The sequence below is a fragment of the Triticum urartu genome, chromosome 6 (genome assembly GCF_003073215.2).
Source record: "Triticum urartu cultivar G1812 chromosome 6, Tu2.1, whole genome shotgun sequence".
In the NCBI taxonomy this organism is placed as follows: domain Eukaryota; kingdom Viridiplantae; phylum Streptophyta; class Magnoliopsida; order Poales; family Poaceae; genus Triticum; species Triticum urartu.
This window is the reverse complement of record NC_053027.1, coordinates 490,788,159-490,809,628: the sequence shown is the minus strand read 5'-3', so window position 1 is coordinate 490,809,628 and position 21,470 is coordinate 490,788,159. Positions and strand designations below refer to the sequence as shown.

General features: G+C 48.2%; 3 protein-coding genes across 3 annotated transcripts; 2 read left to right on the top strand and 1 right to left on the bottom strand.

Moving 5' to 3' along the window:
* Positions 1 to 3,799: 3,799 nt before the first annotated feature.
* LOC125514491 lies at positions 3,800 to 5,842 on the top strand. Its single transcript, XM_048679830.1, has 3 exons — positions 3,800 to 4,117; positions 5,086 to 5,207; positions 5,296 to 5,842. Exons 1-3 carry the CDS (start codon positions 3,982 to 3,984, stop codon positions 5,620 to 5,622), a joined length of 585 nt encoding a protein of 194 aa, XP_048535787.1. The 5' UTR covers positions 3,800 to 3,981; the 3' UTR covers positions 5,623 to 5,842.
* A 641-nt stretch (positions 5,843 to 6,483) lies between these two features.
* LOC125514489 (eukaryotic translation initiation factor 5-like) lies at positions 6,484 to 9,853 on the top strand. The gene is made up of 2 exons (XM_048679828.1): positions 6,484 to 6,697; positions 7,976 to 9,853. The coding sequence occupies exon 2, from the start codon at positions 8,291 to 8,293 to the stop codon at positions 9,641 to 9,643; it is 1,353 nt and encodes a 450-aa protein (XP_048535785.1). The 5' UTR covers positions 6,484 to 6,697; positions 7,976 to 8,290; the 3' UTR covers positions 9,644 to 9,853.
* Positions 9,854 to 10,333: 480 nt separating this feature from the next.
* On the bottom strand, positions 10,334 to 11,312 carry LOC125514490 (bZIP transcription factor 2-like). Its single transcript, XM_048679829.1, has one exon. The coding sequence runs from the start codon at positions 11,133 to 11,135 to the stop codon at positions 10,515 to 10,517; it is 621 nt and encodes a 206-aa protein (XP_048535786.1). The 5' UTR covers positions 11,136 to 11,312; the 3' UTR covers positions 10,334 to 10,514.
* Positions 11,313 to 21,470: the final 10,158 nt, after the last annotated feature.

Here is a 21,470-nt window from a genome sequence, read left to right as displayed (position 1 = left end):
CATCCATTGCAGCAAGATGGTCATGTTCAGTATAAGAGTAACTAGCTTTATCCATGTACTTCTTTAATTCTGACCCCCTAAAACTAGCAGTCTGAAAGTTTTGATAGATGTGTGTAAGGCAGAATCTATGTGGGCAGTTGGGGAATACATTGTTTGCAGCTTTAAGAAGGCCCTGTTTGGAGAAATAACCATAATCACAACTAAGCAATGTATATGACCAACAACTAATTAAGCAATTATGTACTATGCAATTATGAACTAAGCAATATATATAATAAAATAAAACTAAACATGGGAATTACCTTCTGTCTATCAGAGATTATGGTGTGATAACCAAATCTCCCTGATTCTCCACCAATTGCTATCTTCAGTTCAGATAGAAACCAAGTCCAACTTTTTGTGTCTTTTTTGTCCACAACTGCAAAAGCAATGGGATATATGTTATTATTCCCATCCGTTCCTGTGGCAGCCAGGATTTGTTGGCCAGTATACATCTTGATGAAGCATCCATCCACACCTGCAATGGCACACAACACAAGTCAGAAACAAGGCATTCAAACAAGGCAAACTAAACAAAGTAAAGTAATCACCTATGAATGGTCTACATCCATTCAGAAATCCTTCCTTGCAAGCATTCAAACAGATGAACAGGCCATGGAACCTTGGATTTTTGCTTGGATGTTTCCTTCAAGAACTTAGTAGTGACAATGCACCTACTACCTGGATTTGTGTCCAAGACAGCCTGCAAATAATCCCTGATCCTGGTATACTGACCCCTCTGATCTCCTTGCACCATCTCAACTGCTTTGTTCTTAGCCCCGTAGGCCATATGAGTGATGATCTCAACTCCATACTTGCTCTTCAGATTTTGCATTATTGTAGTTATTGATGTGTTCAAGTCTGTTCTTATTGCTTCTAACACCTGATGTGTGACCCACTTGGTAGTCACCTTGGTGCTCTCTGCTACAACTGGACATGTGTGCAAAAAATTTGCCTTTCTAATGCAAAATGTTCTCTCATTTGCCAACACAGAAGCTGTAATGAAAAAAGGGCAATCTTCATGTCTGCAAATAGCTATGATTCTGTCATTGCAGTTCCTATGAAACTGACACTTTCTATTTTGAGCTATGTGGAATGTGAGAAGTGCCCTTCTAAATTGGTAAACACTTTCAAAACAAAGCTTCTTTACAAACTGCATCTCTGGGCTCTCTCTATCCTCAGCATACCAGATTCTTGGTTTGGGTTTTTTTGGCCCTACTCTTATTGCCAAGCACAAAAGCTAGGGGGAGCCCCATCCTCCTCCTCCTCCAAATCACCAGGATTTGGATCCTCATCAGATGATGGCACCCAAACATCCTCAAATTTTTGCTCCAAACTTGCATGTGATCTACTAGTTGGCCCCTTTCTTACTTTCAACTTCTTCCTCTTTTCCCCTTGTGGTACCACCTCCTCTTCAATTTCCTCATCCTCTCCATGTTCCTCATACACTACCTCTTCTTCTAGCTCATAAGGTTCTTCAACATCAGTGTCACCTTCAAAGTGTAAAAATGGGCCCTGTCTCTGCCTCCTCATCTCAGCCATCCTAGCCATGAAATCCTCATCTTGCTCCAAGTTAGAGTCATCTTCAGTTAGTAAAACAGGAAGTTTTCTTTTAACTGCCTCCACTCTCTCAACACTCTTCTTATGCTTCTTATACCTTTGTATTTTATTCCTCCTCTTAAGCTCCATAGTTCTTTCCAACTCCTCTTGCTCCAAATCAACATCTCCTGCATTTCCTTGATCCATTTCTTGTGCCTCCTGCTCATCAACTTGTGCAACTCTCCTTTTTTTTGGATGGTGACCTGTACACCACACCTTCCTCACTGACCTCATACACAATCCTCTCTCCAACACTGCCTATAGGGACCTGCTGCTCACAAACATGACCTATGTTTAAATCTCCAGGTCTGGGCTCACTACCCCTAACTACTGTAAGATTAACTATGGTCTGATCTCTGTTGGCAATGTGGTCTAGCATCTCATCAACCTTGTCATCATCACAGATCTCTTCCAAACCAGCTACTCCCAAGCCAGCATCCCTAACAAAGTACATGTAGTCATCCTCTCCATAGCCCGCTGTCTCTATTAGTGTTATTAGATACAGAAATGTTATGTCTGAAACACACATGGTCCTTTCCAAATTGTCCCTGTCATGAAAGTGGAGCCTAACTTCCCACACATCATCACACAAACTACAAAGCAAAGAAGCTACACATTAATTTCTATGCATACATTTCTAATAATTAAAATCAATAACAAACTGAAGTATATACAGTGCACAAATAAATATTACAAATTACTAGGTGAAACTGATACATATTCAGTTAATTGAAATCTTTTGAACACTAAAAAAATTCAGTTAAGTTCATACATACAGTTTCAATGGACTGACTACACTATATACGGTGCATATTCAGTTAACTGAAATATTACAAATGAGAAAATTTAGTTAACTATTCAGTGCATATTCAGTTAAATATTACAAATGAGAAAATTCAGTTAACTGACTACACTATACACTATAAACAGTGCATATTCAGTTAACTGTTGACACTAAACAATATTCAGTCAACTGAAAACCTTTTGTACACTGAGAAAATTCAGTTAACTTCATACACTGAACCAAATTCATCTAACTGATAGGATACATATCAAAGGTTAGACTACAAACAATAATGGCCTACAGTTCATTCAAATCGAAGCCTAACTATTGAACAATGAGAAATTGAACCCTAACCCTAGAATCCACAGTAAAAGAGGGGGAGAACTTACTCAACGCCACCAAATGCAGAAGCCCATTGATGGCTACCCGTCGGAGTAGCTTGCACAGCACGGGCAAGAGCGCCGGCGGCGCGGTACTCAAGCGACGGCGACGACACTCTCCTCTTCGGGGCCCGACTAGGGTTTGAGCTGCCGCACACCTCCTCCACTTCGATCGATTCGCCGCCGGGAAGCAACCCTCCGCTGCAGCCTCCATCCACTCCCCCGCCGGAGGCATCCACTCCCCCGCCGTCGTCAGGGCTCGTCGTCGCCATGGAGCACGGGGAGAAAGAGAGACAGAGGAGAGTAGAGTGGTGAAAAGGGGAGAATGAAGTGGATAAGAGACTCGTGCTGTTTTTACCGAGACGGCGCGTCCGTTGCCACTATAGCACCGTCAGACGGCGTGAGCTCGTGGGCGTCACGCCACATCCTCAAAATCGAGCCCCGCCTGTCATAATAGAGGTTAAACTGTCCAAACAGACGGTTAGGTGTTTTCTGCAAATGATTAGGCGCGAAATCAGTTTTTCTGGCACAAAAACGTAGAAGAGTCTTTTCTGCAACCCTAGGCTTCAATGTGGTGGTTTTTTGCAATTCACTTGAAGATTTTGGATCCAACTAGGCAGGCCCGATCCAAGCACGACCAGTTTTACTCCACATCGTGTCATGCTTTGGACCTACCGTGCCACCCCGAAAAGCTCGACCAAAGTCCTAAGTTTAATAGTAAGAAGGGAATGCTATGTTGAGTTAGCAGGCGCCCAACAACACAAATAAGGCTTTATAAAAACCTGTTAGCTAGTGAACGTTTGCTAAGGAGGATGCCATTTACGAACGATTTTCATGGCAATTTTAGTTATAGGGGGTGACAACTTTTTTAGGCTGATCTCGAGCAAACGGCTGTGAGGGCGCTCGCTGGAAGTCAGCGAACGTTCGCCAATTAGCATTGCGAAGAAAACAAGGAGCAGCCGGTTCAGCACGTAGAGTATCCAAATCGGCTGACCGGCACAGGGGAGGGGAGACCTTGACCACCACCAACCCCCGCAGCCGCTCCCCGGCGCACCCCCCACGTTCCAGCCGGATAAAACAAACAGCCCAATCAATCACCGGCGGCTCCGGCTCCGCTCAACGACCCTAGATTACCTCGCCACCAGAAAGCCAGGGACCTCGAAGCGGACAGCGACAGAGATGGGCTCCTGCGAGATGACGGCCACGGAGGTAGCGGCGCTGCTGGATCTGAAGCCGCACCCGGAGGGCGGCTTCTACGCCGAGACCTTCCGCGACTCCTCCGTCTCCCTCACCACCGCCCAGCTCCCGCCGCAGTGTACGCCCGCCCATTTCTCGTCTGTTTCATCTGATCTGATCGCTCTCTCCAGTCTCCACGGATGGAGTGGGATGGTTAGTACGGAGTATTTCTGCTCAGAAAGATGAAACATAAGGTGCAGCAGTGTGCGGTGCGATGCGCCGATTGGATTGGGCCCAGTTCAATCGGGGTCTCTGCTTGTTCTTCGCCTTAGCGTGTGCAGAAGACACCTTGGAGACCTTAGATGGTAGAGTACCATATTCTGGCAAGTGGGAATTCAGATAGTAAAACCCACCACTGTGTCTGCATCATCGAGTGCGCAGAAACCAGGGGTGTTAGCCAGGGGATTGGGGCCTGGGCGTATCATGATGTCTTAGATATAGCACTAGTTAGTACAGTATAACTTTGTGCTACTGCTATTACATACATCAGGCATGAAATACATTTTGCTATGCTACTGTTGTTACATACATCAGGCATGATTGCTTTTAGGAAGATTGCATTACTGTACTTGCTCTGCTTCTACTGCCTACCGGAACCTGTAAATGGATGTCATAAGATGTCGCAGGATGGCTGCACAAGGATAGTTGATTCTTCTAACAAAAATAGTACACGCTGTTATCGCTGCCAGAACAGTTACAGTTACTGCAAACATTCTTGATAGGAACTCGCTCCTTTTTAATATGCTCCACAAAAGGCAAATTTAGTGTGAACTATTTATCTTTCTGCTAATTTGGTAACTCCAGGTTTGGATTTGTACCTGTTGATGTCTGTCTACCTTATACTGTTCTGATAGTTAAACGGGAAACCTATTGATGCTTCTTGATTGGAAATGTTTACCAGAAGGTCTTGTTTAAATGACTGTTGTGCTCTCCCTCTGTTTTAGTCTGGAGTGCTGTATGGAGTACATCCTAGAAGTGGAGGGCAGGTGAACATATCGTCAAGCTGCCATTGAAATACCTCTAATACCGTCTTTATGTATGCTGCAGACAAGGTCGGCCGTGCTGTGAGCACTGCTATCTATTTCTTGCTTCCTGCAGGGAGTGTTTCACATCTGCATCGTATTCCTTGTGCTGAAACCTGGCATTTCTACAAGGGAGAGCCTCTCACGGTTGGTGACAGTTGCACGCTTGCCTTTATATGGGCAGTGAGATTGCCATTTTGAATATAGCTAATACTGCTATTCTCTGTTTGATTAGGTCTTCGAGCTACACGACGATGGCCACATTGACCTCACCGTAATTGGTCCGCACCTAGACGCTGGGCAGCGCCCCCAGTACACCGTGCCACCAAATGTGTGGTTTGGATCTTTCCCAACGTTGGATGTTGAGTCGTTTGCATCCGATGGCAGCCATCTGGTCAACTCTCGGAAGCGAGATCCCGAGAAGCACTACTCCCTTGTTGGCTGCACTTGTGCCCCCGGCTTTGAGTATGAGGATTTTGAAATGGCCTCTTTTGATGATGTGAAGTCTATTGCCCCGAAGGCAGAACCCTTCCTCAACTACCTTATTCCTTCCAAGAAGTAAGCAGGATCAGAGCCGTTCATGTTGCTTGCTAGCAGTCTATATATTATGGCATTATCCGGCCTTCCTGTATTGGCTTTGGATGCCATTTTCTGCGATTCCACGAGGTCTGTATTTTTAGTCTTGCCACTCTGAAAGAGCACTCCTGTGCTGGTGCTGGTGCCTGGTTGTAACATTTTTATGTACCATAATTAGCGGAATAAAGTTTGAGCTTGCTTGTGTAGTTATCCTTGTTCAAACACTCGCTCGTCTCGTCGTCCAAAAGGTTTGTTTCGTTCAGTTCGACTCAGTTGCAGACTTTTTGGACCCTTTTTCAACTTGTACACATGCCAAGTCCCTTGATTAACTTTTTTCCGCGGTTGAGGTTCCTTGATGAATATTGGTTCTGTGAAACCTTTCTAGTCAGTAAACTGCAAATGAATTATCTTCTGAAGTTGGAGATCATCGAGTGTGCGGATTTCGGGTCGGGATGCCTTACATTCCATGTGGTTTCGTGACCAGTTTCAAAAAAAAAAATGTGGTTTCATGTCGTTTTTTCTGGTTGTCATTGGATGTACAGCTAGCTATCGTGATCAACTTGATGGTGGTTTGATGATGGGAAAGAAAAAGAGGAAGCGACCGAAGAAACGCTGTCAGGCTAAACCTAACGCTATCAACTGAAACAACTGAACAAACGCTGCCAAACCAAACCAAACCCTATTTCTTAAGCAAGTTTATTTTTTATATATACCCAAGATCACGCTGACAGCTGGGCGGACCGACGGAGGGCGCTTCTGGATCTTTTCCGCTCCGGCGATTACGAATCGGCCCACAGGTTTTCGTGCAAATTACGGCCCGCGTGCCACCCGTATAAATACCGGGCCTCCCCCTCAGGCCTCAGGTCTCCCCCACAATCCCAATCCCTACCTCGAGACCGACTGGACGCGCAGCTCTCTCCCAGCCGAGGCGGCGCGACCTCCTCCCGCCGCCCCGCCGGACCCCTCGCCGCCCGACGCTCGCCTCTCCATCCAGATCCGCCCCTCTCGCCTCGCCGCCTGCCAGATCCACCGGCCGCCTCCCCTCCGATCTTGTTTTGTTGGTAAGCCACGGTGCGACGCAAACACATGAGTAGATAGATAGATTCCAAGTATGAACTCTAGCGAACGACATGTTTGTGGATGGGTGGGCGGGCATCACAAATTTATAATCGTATTCTGTGTGCACTGATTGATGGAGGCGTATGCCTAATTGTTCATGACTTCACATACTGGATCAGTATCCATATTTCGATGTTCCAGAATAGTCCGTGCTTTTGTGTATCAGTTTCTCTGTCGTGGGTCCATCATATTGCTAGTTGTGAGGTCAGATATTTAGGTGCATATTTGTTCCTGATTTCTTCTTCTTAGTTGCTAGAGCACCAACTGATACAGCAAGTTTTTGGTAATATCGCGAGGCAAGTTTAGATGAATGTCACCTGTGCGATTGCTCTGTTAATTTTGGTGTCAGTTTGTAATTCAGCTGTGTCTGCAATTGTAGAGATTGTCCCTAACCCCACTTACTTATTTTGTTGGTGAGCGCCTAAAAGCAGTGATATTGTTACCTTCGTTTCTCTGCTCTAGTCAGTTGATTTCTCAACATGCTATCTTCATTATGAACTTCCTTTCATCTTGTGTATGCTAATGTTTCATGTACAATGCTTTTGGTCCATGTCCTTAAAGATACGATGTTCAGTATCGTTAGTTGTAGTACTCAAATATGAGTTTGTCAGTATGCCTTGACTTAGCATGTGATCAAGACTAAATGGCTGCGTGCCCTAAAACTAGAGTAGAACTCTGCTGTGGTTTGGATACCTGAACAGGAGTTGCCCCAAAAGTTTATAGTCCACTCATCTTCACCATCCCTTGCGAACTTGCTGGTTGTTTTGTGTTGGATGTATGTCTGTAATTTGCATGGAACTATGACAATTGATTCAAATATCTTAGCCTCTTAGGACAACTTGACTTTGTTGGTGTTGGTCACGCTGTGCTGTCTAGACTGTTGCCAACATGCTGGTTATTTTGTGTTTGATGTACTTGTGTAATTTGCATGGAGCTATGCCAGTTGATACAAATATCTTAGCCTCTTGGGACAACCTGACATTGTTGATGTTAGCCACGCATGTGCTTTCTATACTGTTTATGTAGCTCTGGATTTTATCATTAAATTTGGTAGTCCCCTTTATGCAATTCTGCCTTCAACTGGTTGTATGTGAACTGATACTGTGATTCTCTAGTCTCCTTTCTGTAATGTGATGGTATAATTTTAATTCAGTTAGTTTGTTGTAATCTCATCTTACATGAAGAATCAGCGATATCTGATCTTGACTTGTTTAATCCAGGTAGCAGCCTCTATATCGCTGCAATCTGACAAAGTGGAGGGCCTAGAAGGTGAAGCTTCTTTTATGTCTGAACAAGCATCGGTTTATTTGGGATCAGTTGGATTGCTGGGAGAGTATTCTCGCTCGACGAGAAAAAGGCACAAGGTTGTGATCCCCTGCATGCATCAAGAGCCCATTACGTTCTTTGGTTCTGAGAGTTCACTTGCTACAGCCAGTGCAAAAAGTCAGCTCAGTTTTCTTCAAGGGCCCGCAGCTACTGCTGTTTCTGAAATTTTCCACATCTAATAGCATCTGCTGCAGAAAGCTTGAATCAAGATGGCGCTGCAAAACATTGGTGCTTCAAACAAGGATGATGCCTTCTACAGGTACAAGATGCCAAGAATGTTGACAAAAATAGAAGGCCGAGGTAATGGCATCAAGACAAATATTGTGAACATGGTTGATATAGCAAAAGCACTTGCCAGGCCCGCTTCCTACACCACTAAGTACTTTGGATGTGAGCTTGGAGCACAATCAAAATTTGATGAGAAAACAGGAATTGCCTTGGTCAATGGTGCTCATGATACTTCAAAGCTGGCTGGCCTTCTTGAGAACTTCATCAAGAAGTATGTGCAGTGTTATGGCTGTGGCAATCCTGAGACTGAGGTCCTCATCTCCAAGAAAGAGATGATAACTCTGAAATGTGCTGCCTGTGGCTTCCTCTCTGATGTTGACATGAGGGACAAGCTCACTACATTCATCCTGAAGAACCCGCCAGAACAGAAGAAGGGAGGCAAAGACAAGAAAGCTATGCGAAGAGCTGAGAAGGAGCGGATGAAAGAAGGTGAAGCTGCTGATGAGGAGATGAAGAAACTCAAAAAGGATGCAAAGAAGAAAGGTGCTTCTTCCAAGGATACAAAGAAAAAGGCTGCTGGGGGAGGTTCGGATGAAGAACATGCAACCTCACCAACTCACAGTCAAGGTGCTGACATTGCAGCTGCTGGAGATGATGATGACGATGACGATGATGATGTGCAGTGGCAGACTGACACATCAGCGGAAGCTGCGAGAAAACGCATGGAGGAGCAGCTGAGTGCAGCAACTGCTGAAATGGTTATGCTTGCCACCGAGGAGACGGAGAAGAAGAAGAAACAGGCCCTGCACAAAGAGGGCAGTTCCAATGGGACACCAAAGGCTGAAGGTAATTCCAATGGCAACCAGACTGGGCCCAAGACCACTCCTTATGACAAACTGGTTGAAGAGATCAAGGCCAACTTGGGCAATGCTGCCACCGCAGCTCAGCTCAAGGGTGTCCTCTCCTCCTCAGCCCTGCCCCCCAAGGACGTGATGCATGCTCTCTTTGAGGCACTCTTCCACGGCGTGGGCAAGGGGTTTGCAAAGGAAGTGGTGAAGAACAAGAAGTACCTTTCCGCTGCGGTGCCTGATGAAGGGTCCCAGATGCTCCTGCTCCAGGCTATCGAGGCGTTCTGTGGCAAGTGCAGTGCTGAAGCCCTGAAGGAAGTCCCCGTCGTCCTGAAGGCCCTCTATGATGGAGACGTCCTCGAGGAAGAAACCATTGTCCAGTGGTACAATGAAGCTGTGGCTGCCGGCAAGAACTCCCAGGTGGTGAAGAACGCCAAGCCGGTCGTGGAGTGGCTCCAGAGCGCCGAATCTGACGACGACGAGTGAGAGGCAGTACTGCGATTCCCTACCACCCTACTAAGCGTCTTTGATAAGTCTCTGTCGTTGTTTTTCAGCTTTTCGTATTTGTGGTGTTTAAACTTTGAGTTATTGGTTATTTCAGTATCTGAGTCAGTTTGGTGTTTAAACCTTGAGTTATTGGTTATTTCTGTATCGAGTCAGTTATTAAACGAAAGACAATATGCCTGGTCTGTTTCATCTGGTGTGCCTGTTTGTTTTATTGCCATCTTTGGATGAAACTACGTTTGAATACATTAAATGTGAGATGTTGTTATATGATGATGTTTGCGCAGATTTGCTCTATAATTTATGCTATACGCGTTTGCTCGAACCTTTTGCTTATCCAGAAATCTCATGTTACAAGAGACATGTAACATTGATTTTACAGTTACATAGCTCCCTGATGAGGATCTATGCAACCTAGTCAAGTAGCTGCTGATACCAGCTAATTGATTGGGCAATTACATCGCTGTCATGAAATCACCTGGGTAGATTATCTTTGTTTTTCTGCGAGAGAGGTTTTTAAACTTAAATTGACAATTCAGTTGTGATTTGCGGAGATATATAGCACTCGCAAATTTTTGCCATGGCCCTTGGGAAAAATAAAAAAGGAGAGCATGAAGTTCCTCCTTTGTACTACATGACGATGACAGAAGATTATGAAAGAAACTGGAAAGGTCACCACTACATGCCAGCATTTTCTTATTTGGAACCACTAGTACTAGTAGTAGTACATGCCAACACTGGTATGTCTAAAAGAATACGTACATGCTAACAATGGCGTCCCACATCGAGCAGCGGAGCAGAGGTACAAAAATGGTAATTCAAGTTCTCATATACTAATAACATCGATCATCATCTAGTCGATCATGTCACCCTGGGCAGCATCAAGCTCAACTTCTCCCGCGCCCTCCACCGCCACGGCCACGGCCGCCGGCACAGCAGGGAGCTCCTCGAGCCGCTCCTGCAGTTTGGCCTGCTCGGCCCTGAGGCCGGAGTTGTCGCGCAGCACGCGGCCGCAGTCCCGGATGACGCGGTTGAGCTGGTCGAGCAGCTGGCGGTTGGCGCCGCGGAGGTGCACCACCTGCGCCCACAGCTCGCTCAGCTGCTTCTGCTTCCTCATGCGCGACCGCCGCGCCGACTCCCGGTTCGACACCATCCGCCGCCGCCGCCGCTCCTCCGCGAGGCTGCCGCCGCAGTGCGCCGCCTGGTGGTGGTGGTGGTGGCACTCGTCCGACTCGTCCGAGTTGGACGGCCTGGCCCCGAACGGGAGGAGGAGGCCGCCGGCGGCAGCGGCCTCGTGGAGCAGCTGGCCGACGACGTCGTGCTGCTGGTAGGACGACGCCTGAGGAACCATGAGCCCGCCGCCGCCGTACTGGAAGAGGAAGTCGTCCGGAGCCACCTGGCAATGAGGCCTGAAGGCCGCCGTTGCAGTCGCAGCGGAGAGGTACGGGACGCTGGCGAGCTCGGCGGGGTACATGCTCGCTCGGCCGGTCGAGCTAGCTAGCTAGGTGTGGAGCGGAACGGAGGCGAGGGCGAAGAGAGTGGCCTGTGATTACGGAGGCGAGAGGGCAGATTTATAGTGGAGATGTGCAGCAGCTACAGGACCCACGTCGCCAGAGCTTAGCTTAGCTTGCACATACTGCTACTCCGTACATAACGACATGGGATTGGGACTGAGACTGCCAGACTGGGATCAGATTAGCGGGGGTCTTGACGGGCATCATGCAACGTTGTTTTATCATCATGCTGCCAGCTTTTGGAAAATGTGCATGCCTCCAAAAGGCTGCCCATTTGTTCGCCGCGATCAAAATGAAAAGGTGGAATGAGGCGCCGCTTTGTAGCACATCACCAGCACCAGGTGATGTGCTGAGGCCATTCAGGGACACGGTGGTTGGGTAACAGTGACAGCCATGTCCGGATGAGTGAATGAATTGTCAAAGGGGTGTAGATTTATGCTGTACAAGTGTGTGGCCTTTTTTTTTGAACAAAAAGTGTGTGGCTTGAAAGAGCAATACTGTAAACATGGACCGGTTACTCTACCGAGCAGTACGACTGTACGAGACATGATCAGCGTTGTTAGGTTGGTCTTGCCTTCTTCTAGGGTTCCTACCAGAAATTTCTGAAGGGGAGCTCAAGCGGCAGGAGCACCTTCCAGAAAGAGCAAGGTAATTTGGTTGGTCTGTTGTGGGTGTTACTGTGGCCCAGGGGAGCTCCACTTGGATAAAGGGAAGGTGGAACCTCTGCAGTTGGCAACTTGCCACTAATTCTCTTCCTCATCAGCTCACAGAACCCCATATCCACTAGCTAGGGCAGTATTCGTACTACGCCTATTATTTTTCTGGTTTGTCGTCCCTTTTATCCAGCTGTCGGTTTTGGTTCCAGAGAACAACATTTTTTTTTTTGAAACGAAGGCAAAAGATTTGCCTCATCTATTAAAATAGAGGAGAATAGAGTTTTGTAGAGTTATACAAGGCCGAAGTACGGCATGACAATTACTCACGAGATACAATTTTTCCTAATTGTTTAGCCCCTGCAGTAACCCATAGGTTGGCCTCATCTATAATAAGCTTGAGAAGGATTGGCGGTGGCGGCTCTTTGTGGCGGAAGACTCTAGCGTTCCTTTCGTTCCAAATTGTTCAGGATACGAGCATGGTAAGGGAGGCCATGACTCGACGATCCGGAATGCTCGAATTGGTGCGCTTGTCCCACCAAGAGAGGAGGGAATCCTCAAGGTGCCAATCAGAAGGATCCAGATGCGCAAGCCCATACTTGTCAATGAGCATCCGCCAAAGCCTCAAGGTGAAGCGGCATTTGACGAATAGGTGGACGCCCGACTCCTGCACCTGCTTACAGAGCGGGCAAAGACTGCAGTTGTCCCAGCCACGTCGCTCTAGCCTGTCGGCGGTCCAAATCCGATCTTGTAAGGCCAGCCAAGAGAAGAATTTGACCTGTGCAGTCTATCATTTTGCCCCATGGAACAAACATTAGTTTTGCCAGGTGTCGGGAGCGTAGTGATTCAGACAATTCCAACTCAGAAAGGGGCTACATTCTGAAGCTGCTTGGTGTCAGAGTATTAGCTTTGTAGTAGTAAGCCATATCACACGTTATGGACATCTCTGACAGTAATCACACTCGCATATACCAATTTAGCTAATTTTTACTTGATGTAGCAGACATGTACTTTACTTCACATATATCAGAACTGAAGACGGAAAATCCTGCTTCCTGTTACTGTCAAATTCTTAGCACTTCATCACACAGTACGTACGCTATCAGAACGTTGCTCGTGATAGCAATGCGTTGATGTTGTATTACCAATCCAGTTTGTTAGAGATACGCAGGCAAATCTCTTTCAAAATAAACTTTTACCTACCCAGCTTTGTAAATAAAGCTACGATTCATACAACCAACATTCGAACATCACCTGAAGAGCGACAGCTAAGGCCACAACACATTCATGCCCAAGAAAATATAGAAGAAATAGAAGGAAAAAAAAGACGACGATAGTCGACGCGTTGAAGCCAGGAGCGCATCCATCATGAGGCCGAGCCGGTCGCGATCACGCTGCCTCGAGAGCGGTTGCCAATGCTGCAAAAGCAAGAAATTTGAAGTAATCAGATGCCTTCCTCCGAAAGACCTTCTCAATCACCATCTTATCACGAGTCGTCCAAAGAGTCCATGACATCGTCGCAAAAATAAGCCAAAATAGATGGCAATGTCGCGACTGCTACATCACTCTATGTTGGAGAAACTCCGCGACGGCCTCTCGGACGAATGTCCATAACAGTCGCGACGCCATACAGGAGAAAAGGATATGGGTCCCAGTCTGAGGTACTACACAGAGGGGGCATAGACCATCACCAGGTCCGTGCCGCTTAAGTACCTCTATCCCCGAGATGAGGCGATCCCGTAATAACTGCCGCACGAAAATATTAATCTTTGAGGGTAAGGGGGCTTTTCACGACGGAGAAAGCCATGGGTGGTAGGTGGATGGCATAGAGCATGGTATGCCGTGCTCACCTAATATTCTGCTATTGGCGCGAGCCGCTAGGACACCGTGTCTGGATAGTCCGGTAGCACTAGTGGTAGGGCGGCCCGTAATCTAGTCCAGTGGTGCGGAACTTGGAATGTGCAACGGAATCGGATATTCCACTGTCCAACTTGGAAGGCCGTGGAGACTCGTAGAGACGGGTCCACACAGATCCAGAACAAGCCAGAAAAGCACACACGCAGTGGCTCGATACCCGACCAAGGGTCCAGCCAAAATTGGATCCCCGTGCCCGTTCCCTATGGACCTTGAACCTTTGGATGGAACGCCAGAATTGTGAACCACCCGGCCTGACGCATGCCAGGAGCGGCTCACCCAAGGTATTTTTCCTGACTGAGTTGTAACCATAACCCTCCCTCGCCGCGTAGGATCCACCAGACTCGTCGCAGCATGAACGCAACGTTCATGCGGTGGGACGCAGTAACGCCCAAGCCACCATGGTCCTTAGGCATACATATATCCGCCCACTTTACCATGTGTACTTTTGGTGACCATTGGCCGCCTACCAGAAGAACCTAGCGAGGTCCTTAGAGAAGTCATTGTGAACGGCCTCGGGTAGGATATACAACCCCATCATGTACATGGAGAGGCTCTCTAGGTTAGAACTAACAAGGACCGATTTGCTCCCATTTGAAGTAAACAGCCCATGCCAGGGCTCGGCCCGAGATGCCACTCATCCCACCAATGGATCGAATGTATTCATCAGAATCTTCGAGTCGGCCATCGGCATTCCCAAGTATGTAATGGGGAATGAGGTTAGTCTGCAATCTAGATCGTCGACAATCAGTTGTTGTTCCTCCGCAGGGAATCCCAGGATGACAACCTCACTCTTGTCAAAGTTAATCTTTAGTCCCGACACAGCCTCAAAGCAGAGGAGTGGGAACTTAAGATTGACGATGTCGAGATTGGACCCATCCACCATAATCATGGTGTCATCAACATATCGAAGGTGAATGACCCCTCCTCCAGAGATTAGGTGACCAACTACCCTCAAGAGCTGACCTGCCCTCCTAGCCTTATCCAAGATTCCCGCTAACGCATCAACAACGAGATTGAAGAGAAGAGGGGAGATCGGGTCCCCTTGCTTCACTCCCATGGAGGACGTAAAGAGTGGCCCCATCTCACCATTTATATTAATCGCCGCCTTACCAGACCGCACCAAACTGCATAATCCAGTTGCACCATCTGTCCTCAAAGCCTTTGCGCTGCAGGACTAGCCGCAAGGTCTAGTCCAACCTATCATAGGCTTTTTGAAAATCCAGCTTGAGAAAGACACCCTTATATCCGCGCGTCCGCACCTCGTGGTCAACCTCATGAAAGGCCATGATCCCGTCCTGAATCCGTTGTCCCTACAGAAATGTCGTATGGAAGGGGTGATCCAGCCGCTCAGCGACCGGTGCTAATCTAGTCGCGCAGACTTTTGAGAAAATGCGCTCGAGAACGTTGATAACTGTGATTGGCCTGAAGTGCCTAATGTCCGTTGCCCCAACTACTTTATGGATCATGGTGATGACTCCAAAGTTTATCCGCGACATGTCAAATGTTTCAATATAGAATTCATGGAACATCGGCATGATCACTGGCTTTAGGACATTCCAGAAATTCCGGACGAAGGCAACTGGCAGGCCGTCGGGCCCCGGTGCCGACCCCCGCCTTCATAGAGGCGATTGCCCTACTCACCTCTTCCGGCGAGGATGAGATAGTTAATTTCACATTCTCAATGTCAGATACCATGTCCGTAGTCGGCCAGAAATTTATCTTTATACTTAAATTTGGATCATAACATAACATAGTTGAATATCAAGATATTTTGTTAGCTCCTGCGAGAAGACGACAACTTCCTTTAGCTGAGAAAATACGGTGATTCGTTACACAAGACAAAAGGATATCCGAAAAGAAATGCAGTAGATCATGGTCAAGCAGTTCATCATCAGAAGTTGACGACACCGTTCGATCGCGAAATTCCTGCACGGCCAAAATTCCGCTGTCTTCACTTCCCCTGCCGATAGTCTGGTGATGGCCATCACAACATTCGACGGAGGGAGCCAAGAAACCCAACAAAGGATGGAGGCTCCGGGAGTTACGGGGAGAGGTCGAGCTCAACCCGGATTCGATTCGATTCGAGATCCCTGGCTGGCGCCATGAGTGCCGTCTCGTAGCTATGCTCAGCTAATCCACTCCGTTTCCACGGCCTACGTACGCTTTAATTTGTCTCGCCCGGCTACGAGCGAGGCCGTCGTGTTCCAACGCAAGACAGTGCGATCTTATCGAATCCCGTGCCGTCTCTCTTTGGATCTTGAACACACACACACACACACACACACAGAGAGAGAGAGAGAGAGAGAGAGAGAGAGAGAGAGCCAAGACAAAAGCATGTCGTAGTACGTGATCAGACGGAAAGAAGGTGGCCGTCTGGTTTCGCTTGGCCTGCTCCTCTCTGCTTTAATCCACGAATGGATGAATGATTCACCTGTCTGTCTGTCTGTCTCTCTGTCAAAAGTCAAAACTCACAGCAACACACTTGGCAAAGATCGAGGCGATCTAAACACACACTCTACCATGCATGCCGTCATCAAGCATAATGCACAAGGTAACAGAATCATCGCCATCATGGATCTCTGTTAACAAGAGGTATTTACCGGGCTCTTGTGGGTCCAGCATGTCGATTCCTCGGGTGCGATTGATTAGCCACAGTTAGAAAACCGAACCGGACATGATCTTCAGTTGTTCACAAGAAGAGATAGGGCCGGCCACCAGACGATACATGATCTTCAGTTGTTCAGTAGTAAACTTCTTGAGACCGGACCAAGTCCAGCCATGGTTTAGCGTTGCTGCTGCTCTCGTTAGCTCAGTCAGTAGTATATCCAGACCCAGGATGGATCACGTCAACGGCCTACCATCCTGCTTAATAATGCTAGTGAGGAAAACACAGGCGAAAGGCGAGAGACCAAATAGGAGGCGAAGAGACTGGTCTCCTTTCTTTTCGATGGTATGGCCCTAGCCCTAGCCAGCAGGGGGGGGAGAGAGAGAGCGAGAGATTGGCGTACGTCCGGCAACTCCCATCGGCCGCGCCCTATCCTGCCCGCAAAGCCTCCGGCCCGATCGATCGCCGTCGAATCGGAGCTCTCCTAGCTTGTCCCGGAGCACGCGTTTGGTAGGGCTATGGAGGGGGCGCCGGACCCATGGTTACCTGATCGGGGGTGACAGGAATTAGCCCTAGACGGCACGGGGCTACACCGGGCAAACGAGCCGAAATGCCGATGTCTTTTGGGAAAGGAAAAGAAGCTGGTGGTGGGTGGGTGCTAGCTCGCTAGGGTGATGTCTGCGCGCGCACACGCACACGCGCACGGGGGGACGCTGTTGCCAAAGGCGCTTGGGGTTGGGGTTGGGTATGGCCGCACGGTCACGTACAAGTCGACATGTTGATGATGATCATTGAAGAATGATAAAGCAGGCAAGCAGGTCTAGCCATAGGTGGCTTTCGGGGAAGAAAGGTGGTGCGGCCGTGCAGCAGGAGCGTACGTGAATACCTTAACCGACAGCGCGAGTAGCCACTAGCCAGTATCTGCGAGATTGGGATGGTAGAGCACAGAGTCGGCTTCGTGCATGCATGATCGAGCGTTTAGATACGCAACAGCGACGGCGTCTTGATCGTGTCGTGCGGGTTCATGCATGCAGATGCAGGTCCCTTTTGCTTTGCATGCACCGATGAAGGAGGGCCTAAACTATAAGTCTATAACTAAAAGGCCATTGTATTTGTATACTCCTTTGGTTATAGGACACGGCTTTCTCTTGGTGTAATCTGTATCTGTAGTGGTGTTATCATGCGGTAGTATATATACTACACCAGTATTGCGTAAGCCCAACTAGTCGGCGACACGTTACCCTAAGCCCTCTACCGGCTAGGCGCTGATCCGTGCATATCCAGACCCGCAACGGGACAGGGCTTTTGGCTAAGCTGCAGGGAGGTAGAGACAGACGGACAGACAGCGGATCGGCAAATCAACCAGGTGAGACGAAATAAAGCCAGCGACGGCGACAGACGAGACGACAGCGCCCCCTCGCAATCAACCGACGTCAGCTCTAATTAGCTTCCACTGCCCCACCATGCACGCGCAGCGCAGCTCCGAATTAGATGAACGAAAGCCGAAAGCACCACCAGCTCGTGTCCGTGCACCGATCCATGGCGGGATGATGGCGGCCACAAACTACCTCTGCATCTGCAAGCGAGGGGAGGGGTCATCTCCGAGTCCGGTGGCGCGCGCGGGTCAACAGCCACGCCCGTAGAGCCCTCGACGACGCCGGAGAAAGGGAGGGGGTGCAACAAATGGCAAAGCCAAAACTCGGGGTCGGGGCGTCGTATGGCAGGCACACGCGCGGGCGGCCACGAGTGCACGACGGAATGCCGGCCGGCCGGGGTGGCGGGGCCCGGGCGCGTGTCGCGCGCGCGCTGGTGCCCTCCCCGTTCCTTCCCTTCGTGCCGCCCCACGTACGATCGACCATATACGGCGGCAGTGCTCGTACCGTACATACTCGACGTAAATCTAGCCCCACTCACTGGAGCGCGCCTTTCCTCCGATATTTCATGCGGGTGTACGTGGGATTCGTACCGTGCAGTACTCCCTCTCGGAGCACCGCGCTTCGTTCTCGGTTCTTTCAGGGCGGTACCGTAACCGTAACCACAGAATATAAACGCTCGAGAACAAAGCAACATATCAAAATCAGAGTGGCGCAGCGGAAGCGTGGTGGGCCCATAACCCACAGGTCCCAGGATCGAAACCTGGCTCTGATATTTAACTTTCAATTTTTTTTCATCATTTCTTTATCCTTTGATTTCAAGCTTAGCCAGCCTTACTAATTCACATACTCCCTCCTTCCACTTATATAGGGTCTAATGCGTTTTTCAAGACCGCCTTTGACTATTGACAAGATTAATAGTACATGACATGCATAATGTGAAAATTATATCATTGAAAGGTCCGTTCACGTACGAATTTGATGATGTGCTTTGTGTAAGTTGCATGTTATATATTATTGCTCTAACATTTGGTTAAAGTTAGCCTTAAAAAACACATTAGGCCCTATATAGATGGAAGGAGGGAGTATGTGCAACAAAGTACCATCATCTTTATCCTCTGATTCACATATGTGCAACAAAGTACGAGCATAGGGCACTTAAGACAGCAGAAAACTCTTGATGGTAGGCCCAAATGAAGGGAGAAGAAGATTAACCTGCCAAACTCACTCACTCACTCACTCACTAACCCCGGCACGGCCGGAAAGCCAAGATATAAACAAGATCGCGTGCCTCGCCTTCGAACTGCACCAGTACCGTGAGGCGTGAGCCAAGTAACCACTTGCTAGCCCAATTACGTTGGTCGGCTGGCTGGGCGTAGCATAAACAATGGGCCGCTTTACCACCCGGCTAAGCACACCGTACGCATGTACGTACCCCCAGCCGGTGCGATTACGAATAATAATTAGCTAATCATGCGCGCGCACCGCTAATGCCGGTTGCGTCGAAAGGCGACGCGGACAGCCAGCCGCGCGCGCTCGGAGCACGCCCGCCCGCCCGCTACGTCGCCGGGAAAGAAGAGGCGGGCGGGGACACGAGTGGCGCCTGTCAGTCGCGTTGCCCCGCCCGCCCGGCGAGGTGTCGACCCCCTCGCCGCCGCCCCGTCGCTCTCCGGCCCCCCGCTTTGCCTTTGCTCCCGTTCCCGTACGTGCGAGAGCGAGACGGAGAGCTGCCGGCCGTGGGGACGTCGACGTCAACTTTTCCCTACGTGCGCTCGCGTTGTGGTGGTGGTGCCGTGCGGCCGCAATTCGTCGCGTACGTACGTGGCCGTGCTCCCGTGCCTATCCGTTCGGCGCCGGCGAGTGAGTGGGTCTCCTGTCCCGTGCGACGTGCCCGACCTAACTCGCCGGGCCCCGCGCGTCAGCCGGCGGCCTGGCTCGCGACCGTGGAGGCTCTGGCGCACGTCGCGGGCATGTCGATCATCAGCAGCAGTGAAAATTCTGTTATTATGCGGCGTCCGTCAGCAGCCTCCGCCTCCCGTATCTCGGCGAATCCTTCGAGACGGATCTCCGCGAGACGAGAGGTTGACCTCCCTCCCTGTGATCTCTCATGCCGCTACGGTAAAAAGATCTTCTTGCTCCGCCGCGTCGTCGCGCTGCCTCGTCTCGTCCCATCGACGCGGCAGCGCCTGTGCCGAGCGCGCGCGTGTCAGCGTGTCACTGAAAGCAGACGGGATTTCACCGTCGCGTACTGTACTGCTTTTGCTTTGTCGTCACTTAGATCGCCACGCCGGTTGGATCGTAATAAAGCAGCGTGGTTTTGTCCTGCGTGTGCAAAGTGCGGGCACAAAGCTGGATGTGTTCCTCCCCTTCCATTTTTCTCTGTACTTTTGTTACGAGAACGCAAAAGAGAACACGGCACTTGGAAATGTTATTAAATGTATTTCGAGCTCGAGGAGAGCTGATTGACGGAAACACTTTACAACGGCTTTAGCAATGTGTGGACAGCAAGTGTCCTACTGTCTTCTATGCTGTATCAGCATCAATATCGAGAGCTTGCCCAATATGATCATCAGGCTCTTCTTTTGGGGAGAACGAGTAACTTCAGAACAATTACTATTAATATTTGGCAAATTAAGCAACACCTTGGTGTTATTATGAATAACATCCAATTTCGATAACAGTACTCGAAGCTGATGGCAGCAACACGAAGCAGAGTGACCGATGCGAATCCCTTGGGTATAAAAGGTATAGTCACAAATGCTAAAGCGCTCATCCGGTTTTACTTTGATTAACTGGATGTCATGGCAAGTGTTGGACCCAAGGTTGGACAATGTATCCTATGTTGCAACGTCAGTTGGCCTAGGTTTCTTACGATATTACATTACAATAATTTAGAAAACATAAATTTTGATGTCTAAAATTTATTTTTTATTTTTTCCACAAGTGTTGGTTCACACATATCATAGCGTTAGGACAGAAATACCAACTTTCGTAAATTGAAGATGTTCTCTCCGCATTTCAGTGATTTCTAAATTATAGTATAGTTAAAAACTCAAATCTTTACATAAATGTTGCAAATCACCAACTGTAAGGAAATATTTGGAAAATACGTTCAACACGGTTCCTTTTTAAATTCAAATTTGAAACCTATGTATAAAATGGATGAATTTTATAACATTCATAATTCACACGGTTATTTCAATTATTGCTCGGGGTTTCTACATTCGAGTACTTACATAAACTGGGCCATGACCAACCGAAAGAAGTAAATCAAAGCAAATTTTGATGACTTTTCCTTTGTTGTTTACACTATCGCACAGACTAGCAGTGGTTGGAACAATGGTTTTGATAGGCCGTGGACCAATTAGAAATCGCATATCAGTGTTTTTTTACTTCAGTTCATAGACAATCAAAGCAAATTTTGAAAGGTTGGGCTTTGATTTATCATACATGAAAGTGTCATCGACCTCGCATTGCTTGTATGAAACATTGTTTTCTCTCTATATATACTCTTTCGATTTCATTTCTCATTACATTTATGACAAATCACAAAGTGCATCTCTACAATTCATGGTATGGTGGCCCAAAGAGAAAGAAAACATGGTGAATTTTACCTTGACCCTAAGAGTGCTTTCTTTTATGGCAAGAAAAATCTTCACTGGTATGCAAATAGTGACATTTTATTTTTATTTTACGGGAGAAACTTCCGATCTATTCATAATATTAAATACTTGTGGCGGTTCAAAA